Source organism: Bubalus kerabau, chromosome 20 (genome assembly GCF_029407905.1).
Source record: "Bubalus kerabau isolate K-KA32 ecotype Philippines breed swamp buffalo chromosome 20, PCC_UOA_SB_1v2, whole genome shotgun sequence".
Classification (NCBI taxonomy): domain Eukaryota; kingdom Metazoa; phylum Chordata; class Mammalia; order Artiodactyla; family Bovidae; genus Bubalus; species Bubalus kerabau.
In genome coordinates this window covers 53,634,943-53,662,446 of record NC_073643.1, presented here as the reverse complement: position 1 = coordinate 53,662,446, position 27,504 = coordinate 53,634,943, and the positions used below count along the sequence as shown (strand labels likewise).

Here is a 27,504-nt window from a genome sequence, read left to right as displayed (position 1 = left end):
TCTTTCCCTCGCTAACTGACTCCCTTCATGGCTGTGCCATCCTTTGATCTTCCTCACATTCCCTGTTCTTTGCTCTGCCAGGGACAAAGCTGTATTCCTTCAGCTTCTCTCCCGCTCACAGTCTGCAGAGTTCATTGTCCTGCTTCCTTCCTGGATCTGAGGAGGAAAGTCCCTCTTCCTATCCTGGGTCTCCATACAACCCTTCTCTTTTCTCTCTCCCCTCTCGGCGTCTTCTCCATCCCATCTCTTACCCTTTTATTTCATTTTCCAATCCTTCCTCATCTGATTCTTTTCCTGTAGGCATCAAAACTTCTTCAGTGTTGGGTAATTCCCTGCGGTCCAGTGGTTAGGACACCGCGCTTTCACTGCCAAGGCACAGGTTCGATCCCTGGTTGGGGAACTGGGATCCTGCAAGCAGTAGGGAGGCTTAGCCAAAAAAAAAAGTCTTCAGTGTTCCGATCGCTTCCCCCAGCCATGCTTCCCCACACACAGCTCTCCGTGCTTGTGGTCTGCTCCACTCGAGCGCTGCAGCCCTTGCTATGGTCCTGGTTCCCTTCACATCCGTGTGGTGTTTGATGGTGATTGTCGGCTGACTGGGGCAGCTTCGCCAGCGCCCAGCCTCTCCCCAGGCCTCGCTCTGCTTGAATGTCCTGTGGCTTCGGCCCTGTGGGGCATCTTTCTCAGCTGATGGGTGTGCCTGCTCTCCTTTGCTCTGGCTCATTTCAAGCTCCTCTTCGTCTCCCACTCTCTGTAAATGTCTCCTTTTCTTTACTCCTTCCCCCAGTGGATCCTGTCTCTCTCAAGAAGTTCAACCATCCTTTCTTTGTTTAATGTCTTGGAAGTTGCCATCCCTTATTGAGTGCCTCTGCCTCAGGGATTCTCAATTAGAGGGGATTTTGCCCCCTAGGGGACACTTCATAAGGTCTAGAGACATGTTTGGCAGCCACAAAAAGAGGAATGCTGCTGGTATAAGGCCAGGGATACTTCTAGATGTCCTGTAATGCACAGGACAGCCTGCTACAACAAGGAATTACCTAGCCCCAAATGTCATGGGCTTCCCTGGTAGCTCAGATGGTAAAGAATCTGCCTGCAATGTGGGAGACCTGGCTTCAGTCTCTGGGTTGGGAAGATCCCCTGGAGGAGGGCATGGCAACCCACTCCGGTATTCTTGGCTGGAGAATCCCCATGGACAGAGGAGCCTTGTGGGCTTCACTCCGTGGCGTCCCAAAGCATCAGATACGACTGAGCAGTTAAGCTCAAATGTCAGTAGTGCCGAGGGGCAGAGGTGCTTTTCTACCTGAACGTGAAAGGCGCTTTAAACCGAGACCATGCGCAGCAAGCTGTGCTCACATTCCTCCCCAGCCTGTTCTCTCTCCTCTGTCTGTGCTCGTAGTCTTGTTTGTTTGTATGTTTAATTGTGGGTAAAAAGTTTACTCTCTCAACCACTTTTAAGTGTACGGTTCAGTAATACTAAGCACAGGCACATTGTTGACGAACCAGTCTCTAGAACTTCATCCGCTTGCAAAACTGAATCTCTGCACCCAATAAACAACTGTTCATCCTAGTCCCTGCCCCAGCCCCTGGCAGCCACTGCAGCAGCTTATGGGAAAACCTGAACAAACTTTTTGGCCAACCCAGTTCTTTCTGTTTCTGTGAATTTGACTACTCATCATATAAGTGAAATTCGTAACTGCCTTATTTCACTTAATGTCCTCAAGTTTCATCCATGTTGTAGCAAGGGTCAGAATTTCTGTGTTTTTAAAGGCTGCTATATTCTATTGTATGTATATATGCGTTTTGTGTATGCGTTCATCCATTGATGGACTCTGGGGTCCACCTTTTGGCCAGCGTGAATAATGCCGCAGTGAACTTGGGTGTACAGATACCCCTTCAAGACCCTGCTCTTAATCCCCAGAATTGGAATTGGTAGATGCTATGGTAATTCTTAATTCTTTGAGGAGCTGCCATAGTGTTTCCATATGATGGCACCACTGTGCCTTCCCCCGGCGGGCGCGTCCTCACTACACCTCCGGGTGTCTCCAGTAGGAGTCTTGACTGATCTGTGGGTGCTGAAATGACACGCTGAGTTTGCCTTTAGGAATAGTCCCCAGCAGCCGCCGCAGGGTCAGGCAAGCCCGGAGACGGGGACCCAGAACAGGCGCGGATGCTGGTAGCAGGAGCACAGGAGCTTTTCTCTGGGGTGTTACAGAGCTGCAGAGGACAGTGGAGGGTCCAATGGCAGAGGCAGGAGGAAGAGCGGGTGGGGGGGAAGCGCGAGTGTGCAGAAGGAGCCCCTGGGAGGGAGGCAGGCCGTGGAGGGTGCAGGCTGGGAGTGAGTGGGAGGCAGGGAAGAAGAGCATGCTGTCGTCCCGGGGAAGGCCAAGGCAGAGGCTGTTGCGTGTGTTTTCCGTATAATCAGACAGTCATGTAAACAGTGAGGCAGAAGCGCGAAAGCTGAGCCTGGGGCCAGGCATCCGTACCCCCCGCCCCGAGCGGCTGTGGCTTTCCTCCGTGCGGGTATGCGTGGCGTGCCCTTTTCCCGTCCTCTGTCACAGCATCTCACTGTCATAGAATCCTCGTGTGTTCCTCCGTAGAGATCTGACAGTTTGGTCAAGGGCCCAAAGAGTCCGTCTGCACTTTGATTGGAGTTACGTTACATGGCTTACTTTAGGCGGCTTTGCTCTCCTTGGGCAAAAACGTTTCATCCCAGGAACGCCCTCCGTTTGTGTCCTTTTACCAAGTTCTATACCTTTTAAAAACATGTGTATACATGGGCACTGTTGCTGTTGTGAGTAGGCTGTACCTGATGCCATTTTAAGTCACAGCTGGTTCTTTCAGAAACCTGAGGGGAGAGTTTTCAGAAGGGTGGTCACTCCTCAGCCTGTTGGGAGTCAGGCGGGGCTGAAGCCACCCTGTGGAGCGGTGCCTGGATCCTGGCGCCCACCGTCCACGTCACGTCTGAAGCCTCTTTACTCACCTGCGGCCCACCTCTCTTGTCTTTGCCACTCGCAACTTGAGCTCTTTAACATTATGCTCTAGCCTCTTGCTTACTGCTTTGTTCCTCAGACTCTGGTTTTCTGCGCTTCTCTTCTGCCTCTTAGACTCAGAGCTGCTTGAGGGCAGGGACCGGGTGTTCCTCACTTGGTGCCCAGAGTGCCAGGCGTGTTGCTTTGTCCATGTTAGAGACTCGACAGATGTCTTATTTAATTTTCTCTAGAAGAGAATGTTTTAAAATAATATTTTTCTATAAATGGCTTTAAAAACATTTGGTGTTAGTTCTAGAATAGGTTCCCAGTGCAGGATTCTTGTTTCAGAGGTATATCTGTTTCACAATATAGATGGCATATTTCCTAGTCACGCCACTCACTGAAGCTTTCTAGATCACTTTGTGGATGCATCTGCTTCCTGTTGCCCCATGGGGTTTTTAATGGGGATTTTTCTTTAGTTTCTTGGTCTTTTGATTAACAGCTGTAAGAATTTACCTTGTCATTTTCATCTGTTGATGCTAGACAGGTTAAGTGCTCTCTCTGTGCCCAGTTCTGGGCCAGGCCTGAGGTGAGCAGACAGGTGAAAAAGCATGGCTTTCACACACGAGGGACCTGCGGGGTAACTGGGCAGGTTCTGAACAGCCTGTGGTGTGAGGGTGCTAAGGGCCCTCACAGCGCCCCCCTTTTTCCCCTAGGGCTGGGGTCTGCTGGGTCCCCGGAATGAGCTGTTTGATGCAGCCAAATACCGCGTGCTAGCCGATCGCTTTGGCTCTCCGGCTGACAGCTGGTGGCGCCCAGAACCCACCATGCCACCCACTTCCTGGCGGCAGCTGAATCCTGAGAGCATCCGGCCAGGGGGACCTGGGGGCCTGTCCCGCTCCTTGGGTCGGGAGGAAGAGGAGGATGAGGAGGAAGAACTAGAAGAAGGGACCATCGATGTCACTGAATTTCTGTCTATGACCCAGCAGGACTCCCACGCCCCACTCAGGGATTCCAGGTACAGCCAGGGGCAGGGGAGGCCGAGGAAACGGGCTGCGCCTTGACGTGGGGTGGGAGCATATTCCCTGGAGCCTTCTCTGAGATGGGAGACCCCTGCCCTGCGTCTCAGTCAGTGTCTCCATTCTCAGTACGTCTGCCTGTTTGGGGACGGCCAGCTATGGCTGTGTGCTCTGGCTGGGCTCCTGCAAGACAGCAGCGTAGGCCTTCCCTCTAGCTCACACTTGAGCCCTGCAGAGCCCCGGCAGCTGCTCTGCCTGCCCCCTGCTCTCGCTCTCCTGTGTGTCTGGAGGAATTGAGGGCACGCCCTGTGTGCTGTGTGTCTGTGAGAGGACCATAGGCCAAGTGGAGATGCCCCCACCTCCTGGCTGCCCGCTGCAGTGATGCCGTGTCCGAGCCCCTGGGTTTCAGAGCAGGTGAAACTGGCTTGGGAAGAGAGCGCTTTTTCACCTAAACCTTTGGTCCTCTCAGGGGGGGTTCCTTTGAAATGACAGATGACGACAGTGCTATCAGGGCTCTGACCCAGTTTCCACTTCCCAAGAACCTTCTGGCCAAGGTGATTCAGATAGCAACATCCTCCTCCACAGCCAAGGTGAGCGGGGTCTCCTGAAAGCGTGTGTGAGTGGGGAGCTGGCTGGCTCAAGTCTGGGTTTGCCCAAGATCAGGCGGGAGGGAGACTTAGGTCTGTGGGAGGCCTTAGACGTCTGTTCCCTTAGCCCAGCCTGCGCCAGCTGGGGGAGCTTGGGGTTCTTGGAGGCAGGACGGAAGTCAGGACACTGGAGCCCGGGATGGGGCTGGGGACTGTAGGAGTGGAGACCCTGGGTCTGTTCAAGGGGTGCGGGCACCGATGGAGGCTTGGGAGCGGGTGGCTGACTTGCTGAGGTTTTCCTCTTCACTGCCGGGCTGAGGGGCTTTGGTTACTCAGAGCTTCTCTCCAGGCACAAGGCCTTTTTGTTCCCCCAGGACGTGCTTGGCTCTTAGCTTGTGTTGGCAGCTTCCACCCACAGCTGCCATCACACCTGTGTGCCTTGACAGTGCTGAGAGGGCAGTGGGCTAGGAGGGCAGGCAGTGGCGTTGCCCAGATGCCGTCTCCTCCTGTAAACCATGCCGAGATCCTGGAACTGCAGCTCCACGGGGCTGTCTTCTGCCTGTTCAGTGGCACTTCTTTTGTGGCTGATGTTTGGTACCTGCTCAGATCAGGGTTAAATCCGTATCTGGGTTCCTCAGCATTCAGAGAACACTTAGAAGTTCTCGTTGCCTGCCACCTTCTAACCCCCTCTCGCCCTTTGTGTAGAACCTCATGCAGTTCCACACCGTGGGCACCAAGACCAAGCTGTCCACCCTCACCCTGCTCTGGCCCTGTCCCATGACCTTCGTGGCCAAGGGGCGTCGCAAAGCAGAGGCAGAGAATAAAGCGGCAGCCTTGGCTTGTAAGAAACTGAAGGTGAGTGCGGAAGGGTCCCTGGTGTGATGCATGAGGTGTCTTGGAGCTCCCTGCTGCCCTTGGCAAATGGTCCACTTTTCCAGGAAATGAAAACCCACCTTTGCCAGGCTTTTGGAGTAGCTGGTGTCCCAGCCTTGTGTGTCAGGCTCTGGGGGCACTATTTCCAGGGCTTCTCCACACTTCCTGCAGAGGGGCTTTGCTGTGAGCTCAGCCTTTTCAGAACTGTGGGCTGGAGCCCGGGTGAAGCCAGGAGGAGACATGCTCATCTTTCTGAATGGTGTGGAGCTGGAGAAAGGGTGTCTCTCTTGGGGGCCAGGCTTGGTATCCAGAAAGATCTTGGTAACTTGGGCTTTGTGGCCAACATGAACAATGTGACTTCATGTGGGATGCAGACTGAGGGGACCAACAATCAGGCGAAGGCAGTGTGGCTTACAGCCGGCAGTCGTTTTTAAGCGGCTTTGAAGATGAGATGAATCCCCAGTCGTGGATGTTATTGAACCCAGTGGAGGTCTGGTTTGCAGACTAAGAGGAAAGACACCATGTTTTACTCCAAGTGGACAGAAACCTTTGGTACACATTTGGCTCTGAGAACTGAATATCATATATGACTGATGGGGAGAGGTAGTGAGATCCGGAGAACTGAAGAGGGATGGGGTCGGTTAAGAAGTGAGAGAGTGGCTGTGTTGTTACCTGTGGCTCAAGAGGACAGAAATAGGGCTAACTGGGAGGACTTTGAGGAAGTCTGTATTTTAATCCGACGAAAAGAAAATGACCCAAGCACGGTAGACACCTGTCTCAGGAAGGAGCAAGCTTCCCAGGGGCAGCCATGTTCTGCTAGCACCTGGCTGCCTGCAGGCAGACTGCAGACAAATTCTCAGAGTCCTGGGAAAGGACGGGGCCTCTCCTGCAGCAGGGTGGCCCTGTGGGCACCTCTTTTGTTCCTGGGACTCGGAGGCTAGAGGAAGGTGATTGGTCCCTGCAGGGGAAGACTTCCTTAGAAGTGCAGAATCTGGATATGACAGAGTATGGGGGAAATGGCTGGCTTTCCAATGTGTTGGAATGCTTTGTCTTACCTCTGGGGAGGTGGTGTCGGGTATACGCGGAAATAAAATAACAGTTTCCCTTCCAGTGGCTTATTTTACCAAGTTGTGTAAGTAGATGCTTACAGGAATTTCCAGGTACATTTGTGTGATAAACTGGGTATCATGCAGGGGTAGGAGGTGGTGTGGCAGTTGGACTTGAAAGATTGGTGGGGGGTTGGGATGGTGGCTTTGGTGCGCAGAGAAAGCAGAGGAGCTTGCAGGCTGTGTTATGGGGTGGTTAAGGGCCTGGCCCACCTGGCCCAGAGGTCTGTGTTGGGAATTCATGGACATGAGACTGGGCTGTTTTGGGGGCCCCTGCTGCTTAAGGAGAGGTTTCTCAGGGGCACGGACCTGGCCAGCTGGGGGCTGTGATTAATACTCAGACACGTCAGGTCTTACTTTCCTTGAATTGTTTTTAACTTTTTTTGGTGGAGACTTAACATTTTCCTGGTTCCTAATTTCTTGCTCCTGTACCATGTCAGTCCAAACCCAAAAATCTCTTAGAAAAGAGGTTGCTCTGGGGTGGGGCGGGATGGGGGGGCAGAGTTTGCTTTGCAGGACTTCTCGGGAGCTGCTGAGCAGGTCTGGGCCAGTTCTGGGGAGCGGGCCCTAGACGGAGCCATCCGTGTCCCTCTGCAGAGCCTGGGACTGGTGGACCGGAACAACGAGCCGCTCACCCACGCCATGTATAACTTGGCCTCCTTGCGAGAGCTGGGTGAGACCCAGCGCCGGCCGTGTACCATCCAGGTGCCTGAGCCCATCCTCCGCAAGATCGAGACCTTCCTTAACCATGTAAGAGAATCCCCACGTCCCCTCACCTGCCCACAGCCTCCACCTGCAGTAGGCGACAGTGACTCCCTGCTTCCCCCCTGGGGTGCAGCCTGGGAGCACCCTGGCCCCGAGCCGTCCAGTCTTGCCCACAGATGTGCCAGGGTAGTCAGGGACTGAGTCCTGCTCGGCGGGTTGGACCACAGCCTCTGGTCGAGGTGTGAATCGTGGAGGGACTGGCTGTGGGTAAAGGAGGAAGGATTCCTCTTCATCATTTCATCTGCCTCTCCTGTCCCCCCAGTACCCTGTGGAGAGTTCGTGGATCTCCTCAGAGCTCCGGCTGCAGGGTGAGGACATCCTGCCCTTGGGCAAGGACTCGGGGCCCCTGAGTGACCCCATCACAGGCAAGCCCTACGTGCCACTGTCAGAAGCAGAGGAGCTGCGTCTGAGCCAGAGTCTGCTGGAGCTGTGGCGGCGGCGAGGGCCAGTCTGGCAGGAGGCACCCCAGCTCCCCGTGGACCCTCATCGGGACACCATCCTCAATGCCATCGAGCAGCACCCAGTGGTGGTCATTGCTGGGGACACGGGCTGTGGGAAGACCACGCGCATCCCCCAGCTGCTGCTGGAGCGCTACGTGACCGAGGGCCGCGGTGCGCGCTGCAACGTGATCATCACCCAGCCACGCCGCATCTCGGCCGTGTCTGTGGCGCAGCGGGTCAGCCACGAACTGGGCCCTTCCCTGCGCCGGAACGTAGGCTTCCAGGTGCGGTTGGAAAGCAAGCCTCCGGCCCGAGGAGGGGCCCTGCTGTTCTGCACGGTGGGCATCCTGCTGCGGAAGCTGCAGAGCAACCCCAGCCTGGAGGGCGTGAGCCACGTGGTCGTGGACGAGGTGCACGAGCGAGACGTGAACACGGACTTCCTGCTGATCCTGCTCAAGGGCCTGCAGCGGCTCAACCCGGCTCTGCGCTTGGTGCTCATGAGCGCCACTGGCGACAACGAGCGTTTCTCCCGCTACTTTGGTGGCTGCCCTGTCATCAAGGTCCCCGGCTTCATGTACCCTGTCAAGGAGCACTACCTGGAGGACATCCTGGCCAAGCTGGGCAAGCACCAGTATCCGCACCGGCACCGGCACCACGAGGTGAGGGGTACGCCCGCCCTGTCCCGCCGTGGCTCCTGGCCTGTCCTCCCGGACTCCCCTCCTTCCCTGCTAAAAATGGCAAGGATTGGGCCTGCCTGACAAGGGTGTGGTGAGGGTTGGAGGTGAGGTGTCACGTGCCTTGGCCTCACTGAGTTGCGGTGGCCGTGTCCTATGCACAACCCCTGGCCCCGGGACTGTGACTGGCCTCTCTTCCCCACCGCAGTCTGAGGATGAATGCGCTCTCGATTTGGACCTCGTGACTGATCTGGTTCTGCACATCGATGCCCGCGGGGAACCAGGTGGGTGCTTTCTTCTGTCCCCCAGGCCCACCCTGCCCTCCATCTGCCAGGAGCCATTGGCTCATGCCTGCAGGGCCCCTTTACAGGTGGGATCCTCTGCTTCCTGCCGGGCTGGCAGGAGATCAAAGGAGTCCAGCAACGCCTCCAGGAGGCCCTGGGCATGCACGAGAGCAAGTACCTCATCCTGCCAGGTGAGAGCATGTCGGCGAGGATGGTGGCCCCTACGCCAGGCCTGCCCTCTGTCCCAGGGACTGACTCGCCTCGGGCTCAGGGTCTTGGGTTTGTCACCAGGGCACACTACTTTTTACCGGGTTGGTGACCTCTACTGGGCATATTACTAATCTGGACTTGAGTTTCATCAAAATAGGGTCAAAATTCTTGCCTGCCCTTTATGGGGAGGATTTGGCAGAGGTGGTGCGCGCCCATGACCAGTGTGTTCTCACTGCCACCAGTGCACTCCAACATCCCGATGATGGACCAGAAGGCCATATTCCAGCAGCCTCCCATTGGGGTACGCAAGATCGTCTTGGCCACCAACATTGCCGAGACGTCCATCACGATCAATGACATCGTGCACGTGGTGGACAGCGGTCTGCACAAGGAGGAGCGCTACGACCTGAAGACCAAGGTGGGTCCTCTCACGGTCTGGCGCCAGCCCAGGTCTACCCCGGGCCTGTGTGTCTGGAAAGGGCTGCACTCGTGGGGTCTCAGTGTCCTTGCGGGAGGGCCATCGAGGGGTCGAGTGGGATGAAGGCCAGGCCTGGGGGAGTGTGGAGGAAGGCCTCTGGCGTGTGTGTGGCTGCTCACAGGCCCCCTTTCCCAGGTTTCCTGCCTGGAGACCGTGTGGGTGTCACGAGCCAATGTGATCCAGCGCCGGGGCCGGGCGGGCCGCTGCCAGTCTGGCTTTGCCTACCACCTCTTCCCGCGGAGCCGGCTGGAGAAGATGGCTCCTTTCCAAGTGCCAGAGATCCTGCGCACACCCCTGGAGAACCTGGTGCTGCAGGCCAAGATCCACATGCCAGAGAAGACGGTGCGGCAGGGGTGGGTGGGGGGCCTGGGGGCGCGCAGATGGGGTGCAGGCTGACGGAGGCTCTGCCTCGTTCACGCTGTAGGCAGTGGAGTTCCTCTCCAAGGCCGTAGACAGTCCAAACATCAAGGCGGTGGACGAGGCCGTGATCTTGCTCCAAGAGATTGGTGAGTGGGGCACGGCTGGGCCAGGCTGCCGAGTGGCTTTCAAGGGCGGGACTGACCGCTGAGCTTGCAGGGGTTCTGGACCAGCGGGAGTACCTGACCACCCTGGGGCAGCGCCTGGCCCACATCTCCACTGACCCGCGGCTGGCCAAGGCCATCGTGCTGGCTGCCATCTTCCGTTGCCTGCACCCGCTGTTAGTGGTCGTCTCGTGCCTCACCCGGGACCCCTTCAGCAGCAGCCTGCAGAACCGGGCGGAGGTGGACAAGGTCAGACCCGGTGCCTGCACGTGGCCCTCCTCTCCCCCTTGCGGCCCTCCGCTGCCTTCTGTCCCGAGGTGGCCTCCTCTGGTCCCTGCCCTGTGACCCCGGCACCCTCCCCCCATCCCAGGTGAAAGCACTGTTGAGCCACGACAGCGGCAGTGACCACCTGGCCTTTGTGCGGGCGGTGTCCGGCTGGGAGGAGGTGCTGCGCTGGCAGGATCGCAGCTCCCGTGAGAACTACCTGGAGGAAAACCTGCTCTACGCACCCAGCCTGCGCTTCATCCACGGTCAGCGGGCCCCACGCTGCCCTGAGCCCTCTGCCCCTCCCACTTGCACAGGGCCAGTGTGGTGAGGGGGCCCTAGGCTCACCCCAACTTTGCCTCCCCAGGACTCATCAAGCAGTTCTCAGAGAACATTTATGAGGCTTTCCTGGTTGGGAAGCCCTCAGACTGCACCCTGGCCTCTGCCCAGTGCAACGAGTACAGTGAGGAGGAGGAGCTGGTGAAGGGGGTGCTGATGGCGGGTCTCTACCCCAACCTCATCCAGGTGCTGCCTCGGGGCGGGGGCACCAGGCCGCGGTTTCTTCCCATCTTGGCTCCTTGCCCAACCCACCCACCTTTTCCCTTCATCCCTGCAGGTGAGGCAGGGCAAGGTGACCCGGCAGGGCAAGTTCAAGCCCAACAGTGTCACGTACAGGACCAAATCCGGCAACATCTTGCTGCACAAGTCGACCATTAACAGGTGGGGACTGTCAGGTGGAGCGGGGCAGCGGGGGTGGCTCAGGAGGGGGCCTCACCCAGCCCTTTGTTCCCCAGGGAGGCCACCCGGCTGCGGAGCCGATGGCTGACGTATTTCATGGCTGTCAAGTCCAACGGCAGCGTCTTCGTCCGGGACTCCTCCCAGGTGCACCCACTAGCTGTGCTGCTACTGACCGACGGGGACGTCCACATCCGTGGTGGGTACCTGCAGCCCGCTCTGCGCCTCCGGCTGCCCTGCCTCCTTGGGCCTGGCCTCACCCGGGCTCCTCGCGCCTTTCCCTTCCTCTAGATGACGGGCGCCGGGCCACCATTTCCCTGAGCGACAGTGACCTGCTGCGGCTGGAGGGTGACTCGCGCACCGTGCGGCTGCTGCGGGAGCTGCGCCGGGCCCTGGGCCGCATGGTGGAGCGGAGCCTGCGCAGCGAGCTGGCGGCACTGCCGCCCTGTGTGCAGGAGGAGCATGGGCAGCTGCTCGCCCTGCTGGCGGAGCTGCTGCGCGGGCCCTGCGGCAGCTTTGATGTGCGCAAGACCGCTGACGACTGAGCCCCGTCTCTGCTGGGGCCATGTACAGAATGAAAATGTTTATTTAAAATAAAGTTCTATTTATCCCTTGTGAGCATTGCTATCCGCGGGGCTCCTCTCTCAGGGAGGACCTCAGCGCCCTGGGCTGGGGGCCACGCTCCCCAAACCAAGAAAAGAGTGAAGGCTCAGAAGGGAGGGAACCAAGGTCTTAGAAGAAGGGGCTTAAACCCACACCTCAGGAGCTTGGACCAGCCTAGTCTCTGCACTGTCCTTACAGGTGTGACGGGGCCCACTGTGCATCCTCATTCAGTCTGGCTGCCACCTCCCAGCGCAGGCGGGTGGGGGAGGGAAAATCTCCATAAGCAACCAACGCCCACTGAGACCCTAACCCTCGGTCACAGCCATCTCCCAGAGGAGGTGCTGAGGTGAAGACCACAAGGCGCACACCAGTCCCTTGCTGCAGAGGGACAACGAGGGGGTGGGCCACAAGCTGGAGGGGTAGAAACCAGGACGTACAGAAGACAGGGCCTGCGTATTTGGGACATAAGAGCTTTATTTACTCTGGAAATCGTTACAACAGAATCACAGATTGACATGAGGAACGGCTGAGCCATAAGCAAATGGGGAAGCACAGAAACGTCCCCGCCCCGATGGCTGCAGAGCAGAGCACGCAGGGCCTCTGGACCCACCTGTCAGAACAGCCTTCTCAGCTGCTCTGGCTGGTGGGACCCATATCAAGGCAACTGACCAGACCACCCTTCAGAACACTGACCGCTCCAGCGCCCCCTCAAGGGCCCTCCACTGGGTCACCTCTCCCACCCCTGCTTTTGGCCAAAGGCGTGAAGGAGACCCAGAGCTTGCCCACCTCAGCGTCGACATGGGTGCAGGCACCTTGAGGCCCAGCACTGCCACCCCACCTCCCGCTGTGTCCTCCCAGTTCCCTCACCCCTTTCTGCAGACAAAACACAGACACCGTGATGTCCCTGGCGCTACTGAAGCACCCTGGACGGTCTCTGGCTCTGGAAGTGCTTTTTCCACAAGATCCATGCAATTTCTACCCCTGGTAGTGCTTGGGGAGTTGGGGATGTGGTATTGAATCTCCCTGGAGAAAATGCTACCTCAGAAACGGGGAGAACCTTCCCAGCCCAGACACCCTCCCTCTACACGGACATCAAATCCTCATGAAGCCTAGTTCAAGGGCCCCCCACCTCAGCGCCAGGGGACGCCCGAAGAGGAGGTGGGAGGGTAAAGGGGCCAAGTCTGCACTGCAGAAAACACTCTTCAGAGGAGAAGCCTTGGAGACTCCCAGGCCATTTCACTACAAACTGTTACATTTTAATCCTTTATTAGAAACCATGCAAACTTTAATACAAAAAAATACAAGTGCAATAAGAATCTTCATGTCAATATAATCCCCAGGGCCAATCATTGCAGCCATCCCAAGACCAGGCCTAACTGGGACACGCCTCCTCAGGCTGGGCTCGCCTCGCCTCTCTCCCCTTTCCAGTCAGGCTACAAGGGAGCCTGGACGGCCCATTGCATGTCCTTATTTCCAAATTTCCAACCTTGATTCCCCACTATCCACATGCGTGCCGGGCACATTGGGCTCCCCGGCAGTGTCCTAGGCTGCAGGCTTGGAGGAATGTGACCTCCATGGCCCTCTCCAGTCCCAATTTTATGTCTTCCACCAGATCCCAGGGAATGAGACAAACAGATGCCAAAACCAGCCTCTTGGTTAGAAAAGAAAAGCAGCATACACAAAAAATGCCAGAACCACCAGTCCACACTGACCAGCCCCTAGCAGTCCCTGCCTGCTCTCCAGCCCACAGCCCCCACACCACGCCTGCCCTGCCCACACCATCTCTGGGGCTGGGGCCCCGAGCTGCCCAAGCCAGGGCAGCTCCCAACACCTGACCTCCCGGCTGGAGGCTTCAGGATCTCCCCTCCCTGTTTCCTTTAACACCTACTGAGGACTTTCATTTAGACATGGCTTCAACCTGCAAAACTACTCCACTGGTTTTTAGGGATTATTAAAAAAGAAAAGATAAAGTGTGATAGCAGCTAGGCAGGTATGGGGAGGAGCGGGGACAGGCAGCGCTGCCTCTGACTAACTTGGGGAGGGCAGCAAGTGGCGCCTGGTACCACCTGCACGGCGGGCACCATCGTAGGGTCAAAGGAAGAGGCGGTGGCTTAGCAGGCTCCAGGGGATGCAGTTAATGGCAGCCATCATGTGGACGTCTGCTTCCACTCTTCCCTCCGGATGGACCAGCGAGGAGGGAAGGTATGTCAGTTTCTCTTGGGTTTGGTCCAAAAAACCCAAACAAATGAAGAGGATGCTGGGATCCAGCTCACCCCTACACCCCAGGTCTCAGGAGATCCCCAAATTATTCTTCCCCACCCCATTTTCCACCCAACCTTCTCTGTGGAGCAGCGGCGCAAAGTGGTGAGGATGCGAGCCAAGCAGGGAGCTGGGCCTCGGGCGGGAAGTGGAAGGAACATGGGCGTGGGGGGAACAGCTGCTGCCCCGGGCAAGCGAGGGAGGGAGGGAGGGGGTGCCTAGAGGGCTGCCCAGGGTCCGAGCCACAGGCTGGGGGGCTGCCTGGGGCGGGGAGCTAGGGGCCCGGCTGCCTGAGCTGGGGCCGCCAGGGAAGTGAGGGCGGGCGGGAGACAATGTCGGCCCCGTGATCGGTGCGGGCCCTGGCGTTTGCCCGGAACGTCAGCCTGTAGGTCTCAATCTGCAGTGACACGGGAGGAGGGAAGGGAGAGGGTGACAGGGGAGACAAGAAGGGGGACACGGGGGACGGAAGACGAGACCAGAATGTCATCATTAGATGCCTGGAAAATAAAAGGTTGCTTCGTTAAAATTGAGGCCACTCTCCAGTCAGAAAACAAAGGAGTTTCAATTTGCAGCCAGTGGCAGGGCCCCTGGCTGGCCCTCAGGCCAAGCCCAGCCACTTACTTGTCTCCTGGATCTGGCTGTCCAAGGTCTGGGCCTCCCTTTGGTCACCACCCCCTGCCAGGGTGGTGTGGCCACTGAGGCCACTGGCTGAAGTGGGGGCGCCAGCTTCAGGCGCTGCCTCAGGGATGGCCAGCTCCTCCCCAGCAGGGGGGCCCGGACACGGAGGGGCCTCGCTGCCACCGCCCTCAGTCTACAAATGAAACAGTGGGGGAGACAGTGCAGGGTCAGTCGGGGAGGGAGTGGGATGGTGATGGTGGTGGGTTCCACACACTGCCCCCACCCCCACTGCCTCAACGGCCTGAGTACAGCACATCTGGGAGTCGAGCCCAGGTGCTCCCACCCCGACCCCAACCCACCAGGCCAAACCCTGGTTTGAATGGCCCAGTGCTGGGCAAGAACCCAGGCGTGGGCTCTGGGGCAGGAAGGGGGTGCAGCCTGGCTAGGGACGCACTCCAGAAGCCTCCTCTGGGCGGCCTCACGAAGCCTCTGACATGACAGCCCAGCTCCTTAACAAGGCTGATGCCAGATCAAGACAACTATGACAGCAGGTTGTTAGCAAAAAAACCCGAGGAATGATCTCAAGTTGCAGGTCAGGACTTGACTAGGGAGCTCTGGGAGCTGGACCCATTCCCGTGGGTGCAGGCCGCCACCCAGGACCTGAGGGACCCCACAGACTCCCTGCCTGGCTAATCACTGTTCACTCACCCCTGACACAGGCCTGTTCTGTGCTGGGCACCCTTTCAGGGCCTGGGACAAAGAGGAGCCAGGAAGGTGTCCAAGAGGTATGATGAGGGAGACTACAGGGGCTGGGACAGCTTCAGGATAGAGTAAGGACTGTGGGGGCCGTAGGCACCCAATGTGAGTCAAGAGCAGAAGAGGGAGGGCTTTGGGGGTCGGGGGTGGGGCCCAGGGCACTGGGTGAGCTGGTATGCCTGTGCCACAAATGCCCAGAGGTGACAACAGAAGGCTCCAGGGTGGTCCTTGCTTAGAACAGTGAAAGATATGGCCTCTGTGCTAGAAAAATAGTTCCAGAAGTGGTTAAAAGGGAAAAAAAAAAGGGAGATGATGTGAATAAAGAAAAGACTGGCGGTCAGAAAGGCCCAGGAGAGAGCCCTGGTCTGCACGAGCTTGTCACGTGGCTGGGACCACACTGAAGTTAGTGCCCCAAGGAGGGCGACCAGAGAATGGCCCCTCACGAGGTGTGGAGCACAACCCAAGAGTGTGTGATAGAGCCAGGGCCCCCAGTGGTCAAGGGAGCCAGTCAGGGCTTGAACTGGAGCATGGAGGGCGACCAGGACAAAGCTGGGATGGAGCTTGCGAGGAGTGGTTGGACACAGGAGGAAGGCCCATGGCGCCGCTCACATCCCCACTTCCTCACCCATTTCCCGAGGCAGCTGCAGCCACCCTCAGAGTTGGAAGCCTTCAAGATGTCCCCATGTGCCCCCTACCTGATGACATGGAACATGCACAGAATCTCTGGCAGACAAAGGGTCTCACAGTACTGTGGAAGGAGGGGAAGGGAAGAGAGGGAAGGAAGGCAGGAGAGGCCCAACCAGCATAGGAAGCCGCGCACTCTCCAGGGCCTGGCAGTACAGGCCTGAGGAGGTGGATGTCGGGCCTGCCGCCACGGGCAGCTGGAAACACGCCACCCCGTTCGCAGGCCCGGAAGGAAGCCTGACACAGAGCACCGCACTGCCCCCTCGCGAGGTGCCGTGAGAACTGCACTCCACTGACCCTTGGCCTCAGTGGGGCCTGCACATCAGCCCTGTTCCTCTGAAAACGGCTGAGATGGGCTCAAAAAGGCAGCCCATGGCTCTCAGGAGAAGGTTCTGTCTCCAGCTGGACACATGAGAGCTGACTGGGCTGGGGCCTCTTCACCTCTCCTGCCTCACTCAGGACGGATGATTGACGATGGCAACAGTAATGAAGTGGGTGAAACACAACTCCTGAAGTGACTGAGGGGCGGTGACAGGCACCCACGTGCTGGAACCGACTCCAGCTGCACAAGCCCATCCCCACCTCCAGCCCCGTCAGGACCCAAGCGCTACCTTCACGGCACCTCCTGCAGGCAGGTGGCCCACGTTATCGAGGGATCCCACCTTTGCCTGGGCCTTTTCTTTGAAGTTCAGCTTCTGACTTTCGATCTTGACATCTCCTCCACCTGGAACCAAAAAGACATGGGTCATTATGGGTGACAGAAAAATACCCCTACAGGCAGAGCCAGGAGGCTGGCCAAGGACTGGGCTGTGCCCGGGAGAGAAACGGGGAAAACGTAATCTGCTCCTGGTGGCCCTGAGGACACGGCTGGAGGCACAGTGAACACATCTGTCATGACAGGGCTCCTCTTCTCCAGGTCAGGCTGAGCCAATTTCACCACGCAGCCAGAGAGAAGGAAAGTCACCCTACCACCACCGTGCGCGCACTGCCTGCAGCCCCAGGAGAGCCTCAAAAGGAGCCAAGATGCACGCCTGCCTCGGGGTCACTTGGCGGAGTGACACCTCCCTCTGACAGCAGTACGGGAGTCCAGCCTGCTTTCAGCCTCATGGACACCCTGCTGGTCAGGGTCAGGATCCTGGAATCCTGGTTTTCTAGCTGCCAGCACAGATACTGGAGGAGAGGAGTGACCAGCAACACAGGATGGGTGTATGGTCTGGGTGAACAGTTTAACTCAATCTGTCGTGAAAAGAAGAGAAGGTGAGAGGTGGGAGCCGAGGGAAGGCAGCCTGTACACGGGCAACATTCGCAGCTCAGCCAGAGCGCGGCCATGGAAGCAAGGGCCAGAGAGCTCTCACGGCCACCCAGACTCTCAGCTGGGCTTTTCCCTGAGTCTTCTTCACTCTCCCATCTCCTCTCTGCTCATGTCACCTAGCCTCCTGCCCAATCCTCCAGGTATCCTACCCACTGACTTCTGGCCTGTTGTAAAAGCTGGACCTCAAGTCACTGTCACTAGGGAAGAAGTTACCTCAGAAGAGTGGATTTTCTAGGTGGAATGGAAAAATGAAGGTAAGCTGTCAGCCAGTGTGCCTGCTACTGCAGACACGGCCCTGCCCCACGTCTGCTGCAGACTCTGGACCAGGACACACAAGACTCAGGGTACAGCCAGAACGCAGGCCCTGCCCAGACAACATGCCAGCTGCCAGAGATTTTTCAGGGGCGCCAGGCCTGTGCTGCTGGAAGCAAAGTCTGGACTGCTGTGACAGCAAGATCCAAGCCCGGGGGCCGAGGCGGCGTTGCTGAATGGCTTCCTGCCCCTTGTAGGAACTGGTGGTTGATGCTTCACTGCTTGGAAATATTCTCTGCTCCTGCATCTGACAGACAAGGCCCGGCCACCATTTTCTAAAGCTCCTTCAGCACCAGCTCCTGAACATGCAGCAGGGAGGCTGAGAAGGGTCTCAGCTGGTAGAGCACCTCTACCACAGGCCTAGGTCAACAGTGCTGTGTACACAGTGGGGCCTCAAGACTCTGCCCGTGCAAATGGCAGCCCTTACAAACTGTTCCTCCTCCAATGAAGAGGTTAGCGCCCAGAAAGCCCCTCCCTGACAGGGGCTGAGGACTATGCTGTTTCTACTGCTGTGCCCTGGGTGTGGGTGGCTCTAGGAGTCTTAATAAAAAGGACAGAGGCACAGGGGTGAAACCTGGGATGAGGGAGGCACCACTCACCAGGCTTGTGCTTGATGTTAGCCTTTGACCCACACTTGGAGGAGACCTTGGAGATGTCTACCTTCTTGTTCTGAATCTGAACCTGAGGAGAAAAACATACACACGGAAATGATTCACTCAGAGAGAGGGCTACTGTCAGGCTCAAACCCAAGCTCTCTTTATGGTCTCCAAAGTCCAGCTTAGAGGCTGCCTTTTCCAAAGCCTTCCCTGCGTCTCCCTTCGCTCCATCTCCTCTTCATACTGTCTCTTGTAGGGGCATCGGCTCTACACTAACTGCTTCATGTGCTCAATCATCATTTACAGAGTACCTACTACCATCAAAATGGCAGCCTCTGCTTCAGCTGTCTTTCCAACAGTGCTACAATTATGCCTCAACAGGAGCGTGGGGAAGTGCACTCTTCCCAGTCACAGGTCTGGCAGCTGCTAAAGCAGGCCACCACGTGTCCTCAGCAACTGTGGCAGGCTCATCTTGCACCATACCCGAGATGACCTGTGAGGGGTCAGCAGAGGTCACTCGCCATGGCCAGGCTCTTGCCAGGATGTGGAGCCCACACAACCCTTGACTGTGTTCCAAATGTGAAGCCCAGTCCTCAGTGAAGGAACAGTTATGAGGGGAAGTTTTCCTTTATAGATGCATTCCGGCCAATACATGAAGACGGGACGGGGAACTCCAGTTTCGCCACGGTGCACCTTTGCTGAGCTCAGGGTTTGGGGCAAGAACAGCCACCAGCATCAGGAAGAGAGAGATGAAGAGAAGAGTGAGACATTATGTGCCTCCTGACAGAAACACCACCACTGCCTCTGAACATCCTGCAAAAATGTGGGGGTTAAAAAAGAGCCAAGCCTGAATTAATCTGAAGAAAAATGTGGGACTAATGAATATGTTCAGTGAAACCATGGGGATATCCTCAGTAGAACCCAAATTCTAGGACAAAACATTCAGTTTTACTCATGAAAAGTGTTACCATGAAAAAAGAAAAATGAACAAGGAACTTGTACAGCAAGAGACACCTAAGATTACAAGGGGGCAAATCAACCAACCACAACTTAGGGACCTTACTTGTATCCTGATTAAGCAAACTTGTTTAACACATTAGGGGTTTCATAGTTTACATACATATATTAGAGTTCTTATCTGTTACAGTTATATATTGAGATATTTGCAGATAAAAGATATAACTAGAACTGGCTTCAGAATAATGGAGGTGAGCATACATAGATAAGACTGGCCACAAAAATAATAAATGCTGAGTAAAAAAGGACATCCAATTCACTTTATCATTTTTTTTTCTAATTTTGTATATGTATATGTTTGAAAAGTTTTAAAAAGCTTAATTGCTTCTCACTAACTTAAAAGCCATTGAGACGAGGCTGGTACGTAGAGGAGCCACGTGCTGCTGTTTCTCATGCAGGCCCAAGGCCCCACCCAGGGATGCCCAGCGGCCAGCACAAGCCCAGCCACGACCACCCAGCATCCACACACTGCCTCCTGTCACCCGCTCGCACCATCTGCCCCTGGGGCAGCACAGGTGTCAATACTGCTAATGAAGTGACCCTGCCACCAAGTCTCAGAAACCACTGACATACACGCCCCTCCTCACGAGGGTGAAAGGGAACTTAATTGCTGCAAAATTTAAACTCTGATCATCCGCAGAAGTAGCTGTGATGTTCTCGCTCAATGGCCTTTTGGTTCTCAAAAAGGGGCATGTTTGTGTGTACGTGGGGGCATGTGTAGAGCCAACCAGAATCTTGCTCCAAGCCACTCATCTGTGCGGGAGCCCCAGAATTTCTCCCTGGGCAGATAGAGGGCTTTCGGCGGGTCAGGGTTACATGCGTATGGCTGGTGGCCACCCTTCTACCATGCAGGTATGATCATGGTGGCTTTAGGAGGGGCTGATGGAAGGCGCAACAGTAACTTAGGCTAGGCTGTTTACCCTCATCTTCCCACCTGGAAACATCTCCACAGGCAGTTTCCTAAAGCTCTGCTGTTTAAGGAAGCCTCCTAAAATGAAATACTTGAAAAAAGTACATTCCCTGGCCCAAAAAAATCCTGTTTGAAGTCATGCACAGGCAGTGTGGGAAGACCATAGTAGGTGAGAGATAAATGAGGACTATTTTCAGAGCTCTGACATATACCACACAACATATACTAACACATTTCTATTTCACACACAAACACACACACACAAACAACCCAATTCCCTCACTGTTCACATTCTGGTTTTGCATCTAGGCCAAAAGCCTGAGAGGAAAAGCTAGAGCCAGTGCCTACTGGGCCCCTCACAGGCTGGATCTTTATCACCTTAACCAGGTGCTGTCTTAACACTTTACCTATCTCAATCTTTCCACACCAGCATGGCCAGTGTCTGGCCAACTTCCAAGTTGGCCCAGCACTGCCCACCTGAGTGCCAAACTATGCCAGGAAGAGCCAGTGGTGGGGAGATGCCCAGGAAGGGCATGAAGCAGGGGAGTCAAGTGGGGGAAAAAACAGGTGCTCTATGTTTGCACCCCCACAGCAGAACTGTGGGGTGGGGGCCTCTGTAACCCATGGGCAGGATGGCATGACCACTGAGACGGCAGAGGATGGAGCCTAACAGGGAAGAGGGTAAGCAGAGTGGGACTTAATTCAGGTCAGGGCGGCAAGGAGAAGGAACTGAATGAACAAGGGAGACCAGGACAGCGCTCTCCTCTGGGAGTGAGAGAGAAGCAAGGGGAGCGGTGGTGAGGGCAGAGCCCGCCTGCTGCGGCCTGTCACAGGGGCGTCGAAAACGCACAGGGCGCCCTCCACATGCTGGAAGGCAATGGTGGCCAGCGCAGTCTCTCCCAGGACCGCCCTTTGAGCTCTAGATACATGTGTCCCCAACACAGATCTTAAGGGTGGCACAGAGTAGCACCATGATAGACAGGATGTCTGAATGGGACAGGGAAGGAGAGAAAAAGAAAAGGAAACTGGAGGAGAAAGGGGTAGAAAAGGGCAACAGTGAGGGAAGGAGAGCAGAACGAAGAGAGGGAGGAGGCGGCAGAGAGAGAGGAGGAGAAAGAGCAAGAGCGAAAAAGAGAGCAGAGTCATGAAAATGAAGGGAAGACCCAGGAGGCGGGGAGGGCCTGGTCACGAACTCCCTGCTCTAGAGCAGCAAGGACTCAAGGACGGGCTCTGGAGGAATCCTGACATCTGTCCCCAGGTCAGAACCAACGCATCCCCAGGGGCAGACTTGAGACAGACGATGGGCCAGCTGCTGACCGCATCCCTCAGACCAGGTCTCTGACAGCAAGGCCTCCCACCACAGGGGCAAAAAGATGCCAAGTGGGTGTTACCCAGCTGTCATTCAGGGGCTCACCAGGGACACCCAGACTGAACTCATGTGAGCATCAGGGTCTCCCCCGAATCCATTCACCCACCAGTGAGGGGGTGGCCCTCTCCCCAGTGCGCCCCATGGGGGGCTTGGCCTCAGACACCAGTGGCCCCGAGCGCATACTTACATTACCACCTCCAGGGACATGCTTAATATTGTCCTTGGAACCACACTTGGACTGAATATGGCTGTAGCTCACTTTTTTGGAGACTATCTGGACCTGGAGTGTTAGAGAACAGAAAAAAAAAAAAAAAAAAAAACAACACAAAGGGAGAGGGCTGGTTAGAACCGACATGGGGCAGGCAGTGAGTCCACACGTGACCATGACGGGCGGCAGATGGTGCTGTTAAAACCCTACCTCCAGCAGAACAGCTGTGAACAGCACAGGGCAAGGGACGGGAAGGAGCAGGAGAGAGAGTGAAAACACGAACAAACAACACAAAGACAGTAGATGTTGCCAGAGTGCTACACGGACATCCTCGCCGCTCCTGGGGCCAGCTGCTGTGGCCTCAATCCCCATCCACCACAGCCCACCCGCATCTGTTCTCTCCCCGAGGCTCCTCTCTGCAAGAGTCCTGCTCATCTGGACCCATCCTCACCCAAGGACAGCACCTCCCTGAAATCTAGGGCCTGGAATCGCTGCAGAAAGACCTGCTCTGGGAAAGCAAAGGCTGCACGGAGAAGTCTGGGGCAGCTGGCTCCCGACTCAGATCTGATCCTGACAGGAAGGGCAGCAGAGGCTGCTGGACCTGCGGTGCAGAGCCCTGGGCACCAGGGGGCGCCACCACAGCCGCTGCTACACTACCACGCTGAGTCCATTTCTCTCAGGGCTAAAGAAAGGATGTTGCAACTGCAGTTAAGCTCTGGTCTTTTTTGATGCCAAGGTAAAACCTCTTCCACAGTCCTCCAGATGCCCAACCTTCTGTGTCTTGAGAGTTTCATGTGCAAAGAGACCAGGTTCTGGGCAGGGCTGCAGTGAGCTACAACTGGAGGGCACGCCCACCGTGCTGTACATGAACAGCTCCACTTGAACAAAGCAGCATGAAGGCCCAGGCTCCAAGTGGGACTAAGAATTCTTTTTGAGGCTTCTCAAGAAGAAACAGTTGCCAGCTTCCTTCCTTTCCTTCCTTAGAGCCCATCCCAAGTGATGCAGCCCCCAAACTGAAGAGTTCTCCACAAAGTAGAGAAATCTACTCTGAGAAACTCCAACTGTTTCTTGCCTTCTTAGCAACATCAGTGACAAAACCACTTTCCTAATGAACTAGGTCTGAACCAGAGGCCTGTACAGGACCTCTGCAAGGCCCTGGGAGCCATAGTGCGGCCTTCCATGCCTACCAACCACAGAGTCCTTGGCCTGAACCCTCCCATCCTGGTCCCTCAGGGCTGGAGCTCAGGCTTCTCTGGCAGCCCCCGACCACCCATCTGCCACAGAGAAGGGCAGAAGGTTCCCAGGGCAAGAGGAGGGTCCTGGCTCCAGGGTGTGGAGGCAAGGGGAAAGAACCTAGCATCCCCACTCACCTCTGCTGTCCACATAATGCTGCAATCCCTATGTCGAGTGTGTTTTCTACTGGGAAATGGGAATGAGCATGCTAACTTTCAGTTCAGAGGTCCTTGGGGAACCAGGGAAGCTATTTTCACACCCAGCGGTGTGGAGAGGGGCCTTCAGTTGAAATTTAAGCGCAGGGCTCTGGGGTTCCTGGTGCTGGAAGGTTGCCATGTCTTATTGAGGAAGAAGGTGGATGCTATGGGCATAACAGGTTTCAGATCAAGGTCAGTGTGAAGGACATGCATCCATTTTGCATCCATTTTATCCGCCTGAATAAATATCCCCTAAAGGGCTAACGGGCTCCCAGCTCTGTTAACTTTCAAGGTTATTAGAGAAAATTTTCTGATGCCTGAGTCATCAAACACAGAGGAGGGAACATGGGGAGGAGTAGAAACTAGTTGGGGATAGGAAAAAGGTGCAAAAGAAGGGAAAGTGACTCAGGCTGGAAGAAACAGTTAACCGTCTTTTACCTTCAAGAGGTAAAAGTCTAAATAAAACTCACTTTCCCCGTAGGCGGTTTCTGTGCATTGCCAATTGGGCCGGCTGCTTTAGTGACTGCGTTAGGTTCAGGCTTTCGAGCTGGAGCAGCTGCCTCTGTTTTTTTCTCTACTTTGGCCTGGATGGAGATAAAGGGAGGGCAAATTTCAAACCAAGAGGATAACAGCCCAAACGCTAGGAAAGGAAGAAGGCTGAAGGGGACTCGAATCCAGGCCAGGCCACCATGCAGAAGCAGGTCACCCTTGCTCCTAGAAAGAAAACAACCATTTGCCAGAGCAGACCAAGCTGGAGGGAGAGGGGTTGCAAACCAGTCTTGAGATACAAGGAAGAGATCAAGACACCATTCGTGGAGAAGAGGCAGGAAGAAGGGATAAATATGAGTGTGTACCAGGGTTTTCAAATCATAAGCCACCCCTCCCCTGGGCCCCATGTTCTGATACGCTCCAAGCAAGCTGCCATGGTCACAGGAAGCCAGTGCTGATGACGGGAAGTGTCACACCTTCAGGTATGTTGGAACAGAAAATACTTTCATCACCAGGCTGAGTTCTTCAACTCCCCACCAAGACCTGTAGCAAGTTTTGCACCACGTACGCAGAAGAAGAGCACAGAAGCGGGGAAAGGCCATCTACACCCAGCGCAGCACCTGGCTGCCTACGCCAGCTACACTCTCTTGGCACAAGCAACCCTCAGGCCCTCATCCCAGTTTTCTATAAACACCTTCCAACAGAACAAGGATTCTGTCTCACTTTGGACCCCCTTCAATGTTTTCAGCAGCTCTGGATTGAAACAATGTGAATGTCCTACTTTGAGTCAGGGGAGGCAGTGGCAGCGGTTTAAGTGCTAGAGAACGATGCAGGGGATGAGGAGGTCACTGCTCCAGACACTGAACCTGGACTCTTGCCACCACCTTTTCACACACAGAAGCCCCATGGTTGCTAACAGTTAAATAATTCTGGGATGGATGCACTCAGCAAGTCCTTCAAGTGAAGAGCATGGTTCTGCACCATGACACTCTACCACAGTCCTTTTGTTTAGGAAAGCCAGGGATAGAAGAAAGTCACCCTGGCCACAAGAGGACACTAGTCCTCGTCCAAACAGACTCTTCAGCCAAGACACAGCTCAGGGAACTAGAGGCAGCCCATCTTCTGCCTAGCCTGCACTAGGAGAAGGAACAGAATGGACCAGGTTCCTGCCCAATGTCTCTCACCTATGCAAGGCTCAGAGGCATTCTGTTTCGTAAATAAAGCACAACCCTTTGCCTCCAAACAAAAATGTAAGCCCAGACCCCAGTATGCAGACTAGGAGAGGAGAAGAGAAAGCCTGAGCTAAGCCCACATGCATCCTATTGCTGGGAGGTGTAGCCCAGGCTGAAACTCCCTGACACTGAACCCACTGTCCTGACTATCCCCTGCATGGTGGGCCCCTTGGGCTGATGCAAGGACATGCCTGGGAACAGTGCTTAGATGTGGCAGAGGATGAAGCAGGGGCCACCATGCCAGGGATCCAAGCTCCCCAGACTCACCCGGCCTCCTCCAGGCTGGTGCTTGATGTTTTCCGTGGAGCCGACCTTGGAGCGGACATTTTTCAGATCAGGGGCAGAAGCATTGGCAGCCACGCGGCCCAGCCTCGGGGCAGAGGAGGTGGGCTTGGCTGCTGTGGGCTTCTTGTCCGCGGGAGGAGTCCCAGAGGGCCGGGGAGGCGTGGCTGTGGGCTTGGCTCTGCTCGGAGCCCCTGCTGGGGGTGCTGTCCCAGGGACGGTGGTGCTCTTCTTCACAGAACTTGTGGTGGTGCTCTTTGGGCGACTCAAGTCAGCTGCTCAGGGAGGAACAAGAGATAATACGCGTTCAGGGAGTAGGCAAAAGGGAGCCTTAAAGCCAAGGAAGATGTGGGGTTTAAATCTGGATTCCACAACGTGGGGAACGGGTCTTACCTGGTGCAGACTTTGTAGCCATCTTCTTGATCTCTGCAGGTTTCCCCTCAGTCTTGATTGCTGCACAAATATACACTTTTTAATACCATGTTTAAATAAGATGATCCACTGAATGGTTCATCCTAAACTGAGATTCATGCATTCGTTCAACAATGACTGAATCATTTGAGTCAGGGACTGTGTTAGGCTCTGGGAACAGACTAGTAAATGAGACAGTCAAGCAGAGACACGCCCAGACGGAGCGTCCAACGCCAGGCACTTGGTCATTTCTACAGTCTTGACAATGCTTCCACGTGGCCTTTCTTATTACAAAGACCATGAACACAAAGTGCTGGGTACTGTGGAATTACGAAGAAAGGAACAGTACATTCTACCTGGGAATTCATGCGAGTTCCCTTCACTCAGGATTATTCTGGATACACATAGCTGCTAACCTCACGTGGAGACTGAGGCTCCCCTTTTCAATGGGCCCGTGAAGGACTGGTTCACAAGTCCTTCTATCTATCTACACAGCTGTCTGGAGCTGTCTGGGGTAAAGCCACTGGTTCTCATGGGAGGGACATTCAGTACTCACCAGTGGGCCTCTTGGGCAGGGGTGTGGACAGGTTCCTACTGGTTGACCCAGGTGAAGCAAGAGTCGCAGTTGCTGGGGCTTTGGGAACAGCCTGGGTGCTCTTGGAGCCAGGTTTGACAGCTGGGGCAGAGGCTGGCTTGGATGGAGAGACCCGCTTCTCAGGAATCTTTGCCTCTGCAACAGGCTGTCAAAAATGGGAAAGTGGCAATAAGAGCGGTAGGTCAGGAACAGCCCCAGGAAGTCATGCCAAAGGATGGTTCCATATAAGCAGATGTCAGAAAACAAGAGAACAGTGGGCTTGGCAGCTACTAATAGGAAATATGTGGCTCTAAGATCAAAGTCCTCCAGACAACATGGGAAATGGCCATGTAGGGTGCCTTGTGATCGGGATCAGGAAACAGGGAGTCAAGTCACCTCAGTCCAACCTGAACCAGTGAGGATGAACAGCCCTAGAAATACACCACACTACAAACTATGTCTGCCTCAGGATCCACTGCATTAAATACTGATGCATTTAATGTAGTAATACTTGACCAGAGAGTAAACGAAATTATAAAAAATTACAAATGCTTAGTCCAATCCAGCTATTCTGTGGGCTAAGATGCACTCCGTGAATTCTGAACAGGATGGGGCAGCAGATGGAGGCTGCATTGGCCAAATCAATCGGGTCAGAAGCCTAAGCTTCAGCTCCAGGCAGCCCCTCGACTCACGTGTGCTCTTGGGCAAATCACTGAGCCTTTCTGGGCTTGATTCCCTCATCTGGACAAAGGAGGGCAGAACAGAGGATCACTAAGGATCAGCTCCATTAGGGACTGGAGGATGAGAATTCTGTAAGAGCACAGGGACAAATGGGAAGGGGCAGGTGGAGGATGTGGGCCTGACAAGCAGAGGGCAAGAGGAGGCTGATGCCAGAGCTCTGACTGAATGCCAAAGGGAAAAGCCCCTCAGGCACAGACACAGGCATGTGGCACAGACACAGCTCCTCTTCCATGGAGGCTGGGCACACTATCACTACCAAGAAAGGGAAGGAATCAATACAGGCTGGCGTCTGCAAGAATACAAGATGGGCAGACCTACCATGTTACTCAAGAGAGTAAGCCAAGCCAAAGGCACAGTGGATCTGTCTCTTATACTCCAGAGAAATGGCCATTCAGAGGGTAGGATGTGGGCGGAGACAAGGACATTGCTTAAATGAAAAATCAGCTAAGGAGGTTCTCAGAAATTAAGGGTTGGCACTGATTTACAGAAAATCTAACTCTAATGACCATTGCTACAAATGAAGGGCCCAAGCATCATGTAAAGAACCTAAGGTTGGAATCAGGGAAATGGTCCAACTACCAGCTCTGTCTAGACAAAGTCATGGGTTCTGTGGAGGGGCACTCCTGCTCTATTTGCTCTAAAATGTTAAGGACTAAACCAGGACCTCTCTGGCAGCTCTTTTCAATTTTCAATACAGTCAGTAAGAATAATTGAGTGGGGTCTTATATTTTACTAGTAACAGTAACAATGATAAGATAATTTAGAAAAAGGTTACAAGG

The 27,504-nt window shown here is 55.3% G+C and overlaps 2 protein-coding genes across 15 annotated transcripts in view; one reads left to right on the top strand and one right to left on the bottom strand.

Annotated features, from left to right (window-relative positions):
• The window catches only part of DHX30 (DExH-box helicase 30), a 29,846-nt gene extending 18,306 nt beyond the window's left edge, over nt 1-11,540 (top strand). For all 5 annotated transcript variants that reach the window (XM_055558153.1, XM_055558154.1, XM_055558151.1 and 2 more), the window contains 16 exons: nt 3,683-3,984; nt 4,455-4,575; nt 5,278-5,427; nt 7,149-7,301; nt 7,579-8,415; nt 8,639-8,714; nt 8,801-8,905; nt 9,167-9,342; nt 9,538-9,744; nt 9,827-9,908; nt 9,979-10,172; nt 10,294-10,453; nt 10,555-10,712; nt 10,804-10,907; nt 10,982-11,121; nt 11,214-11,540. In XM_055558153.1, the coding sequence (XP_055414128.1) occupies nt 3,683-3,984; nt 4,455-4,575; nt 5,278-5,427; nt 7,149-7,301; nt 7,579-8,415; nt 8,639-8,714; nt 8,801-8,905; nt 9,167-9,342; nt 9,538-9,744; nt 9,827-9,908; nt 9,979-10,172; nt 10,294-10,453; nt 10,555-10,712; nt 10,804-10,907; nt 10,982-11,121; nt 11,214-11,467 (3,219 nt within the window). In that variant the 3' untranslated portion in view covers nt 11,468-11,540. The remainder of the gene's footprint in view (nt 1-3,682; nt 3,985-4,454; nt 4,576-5,277; nt 5,428-7,148; nt 7,302-7,578; nt 8,416-8,638; nt 8,715-8,800; nt 8,906-9,166; nt 9,343-9,537; nt 9,745-9,826; nt 9,909-9,978; nt 10,173-10,293; nt 10,454-10,554; nt 10,713-10,803; nt 10,908-10,981; nt 11,122-11,213) is intronic.
• Nucleotides 11,541-13,950: 2,410 nt separating this feature from the next.
• MAP4 (microtubule associated protein 4) overlaps nt 13,951-27,504 on the bottom strand; it is a 156,909-nt gene continuing 143,355 nt past the window's right edge. For 3 of the 10 annotated variants that reach the window (XM_055558141.1, XM_055558147.1, XM_055558142.1), the window contains 9 exons: nt 25,967-26,150; nt 25,393-25,452; nt 24,985-25,274; nt 23,467-23,580; nt 21,546-21,638; nt 18,066-18,147; nt 16,454-16,566; nt 14,406-14,595; nt 13,951-14,281 (listed from right to left, as the gene is read on the bottom strand). In XM_055558141.1, the coding sequence (XP_055414116.1) occupies nt 14,274-14,281; nt 14,406-14,595; nt 16,454-16,566; nt 18,066-18,147; nt 21,546-21,638; nt 23,467-23,580; nt 24,985-25,274; nt 25,393-25,452; nt 25,967-26,150 (1,134 nt within the window). In that variant the 3' untranslated portion in view covers nt 13,951-14,273. Of the gene's footprint in view, nt 14,282-14,382; nt 14,596-16,453; nt 16,567-18,065; nt 18,148-21,545; nt 21,639-23,466; nt 23,581-24,984; nt 25,275-25,392; nt 25,453-25,966; nt 26,151-27,504 lie in introns of those variants that run through there. The other 7 variants (XM_055558145.1, XM_055558149.1, XM_055558146.1 and 4 more) reach the window with 5 other exon arrangements.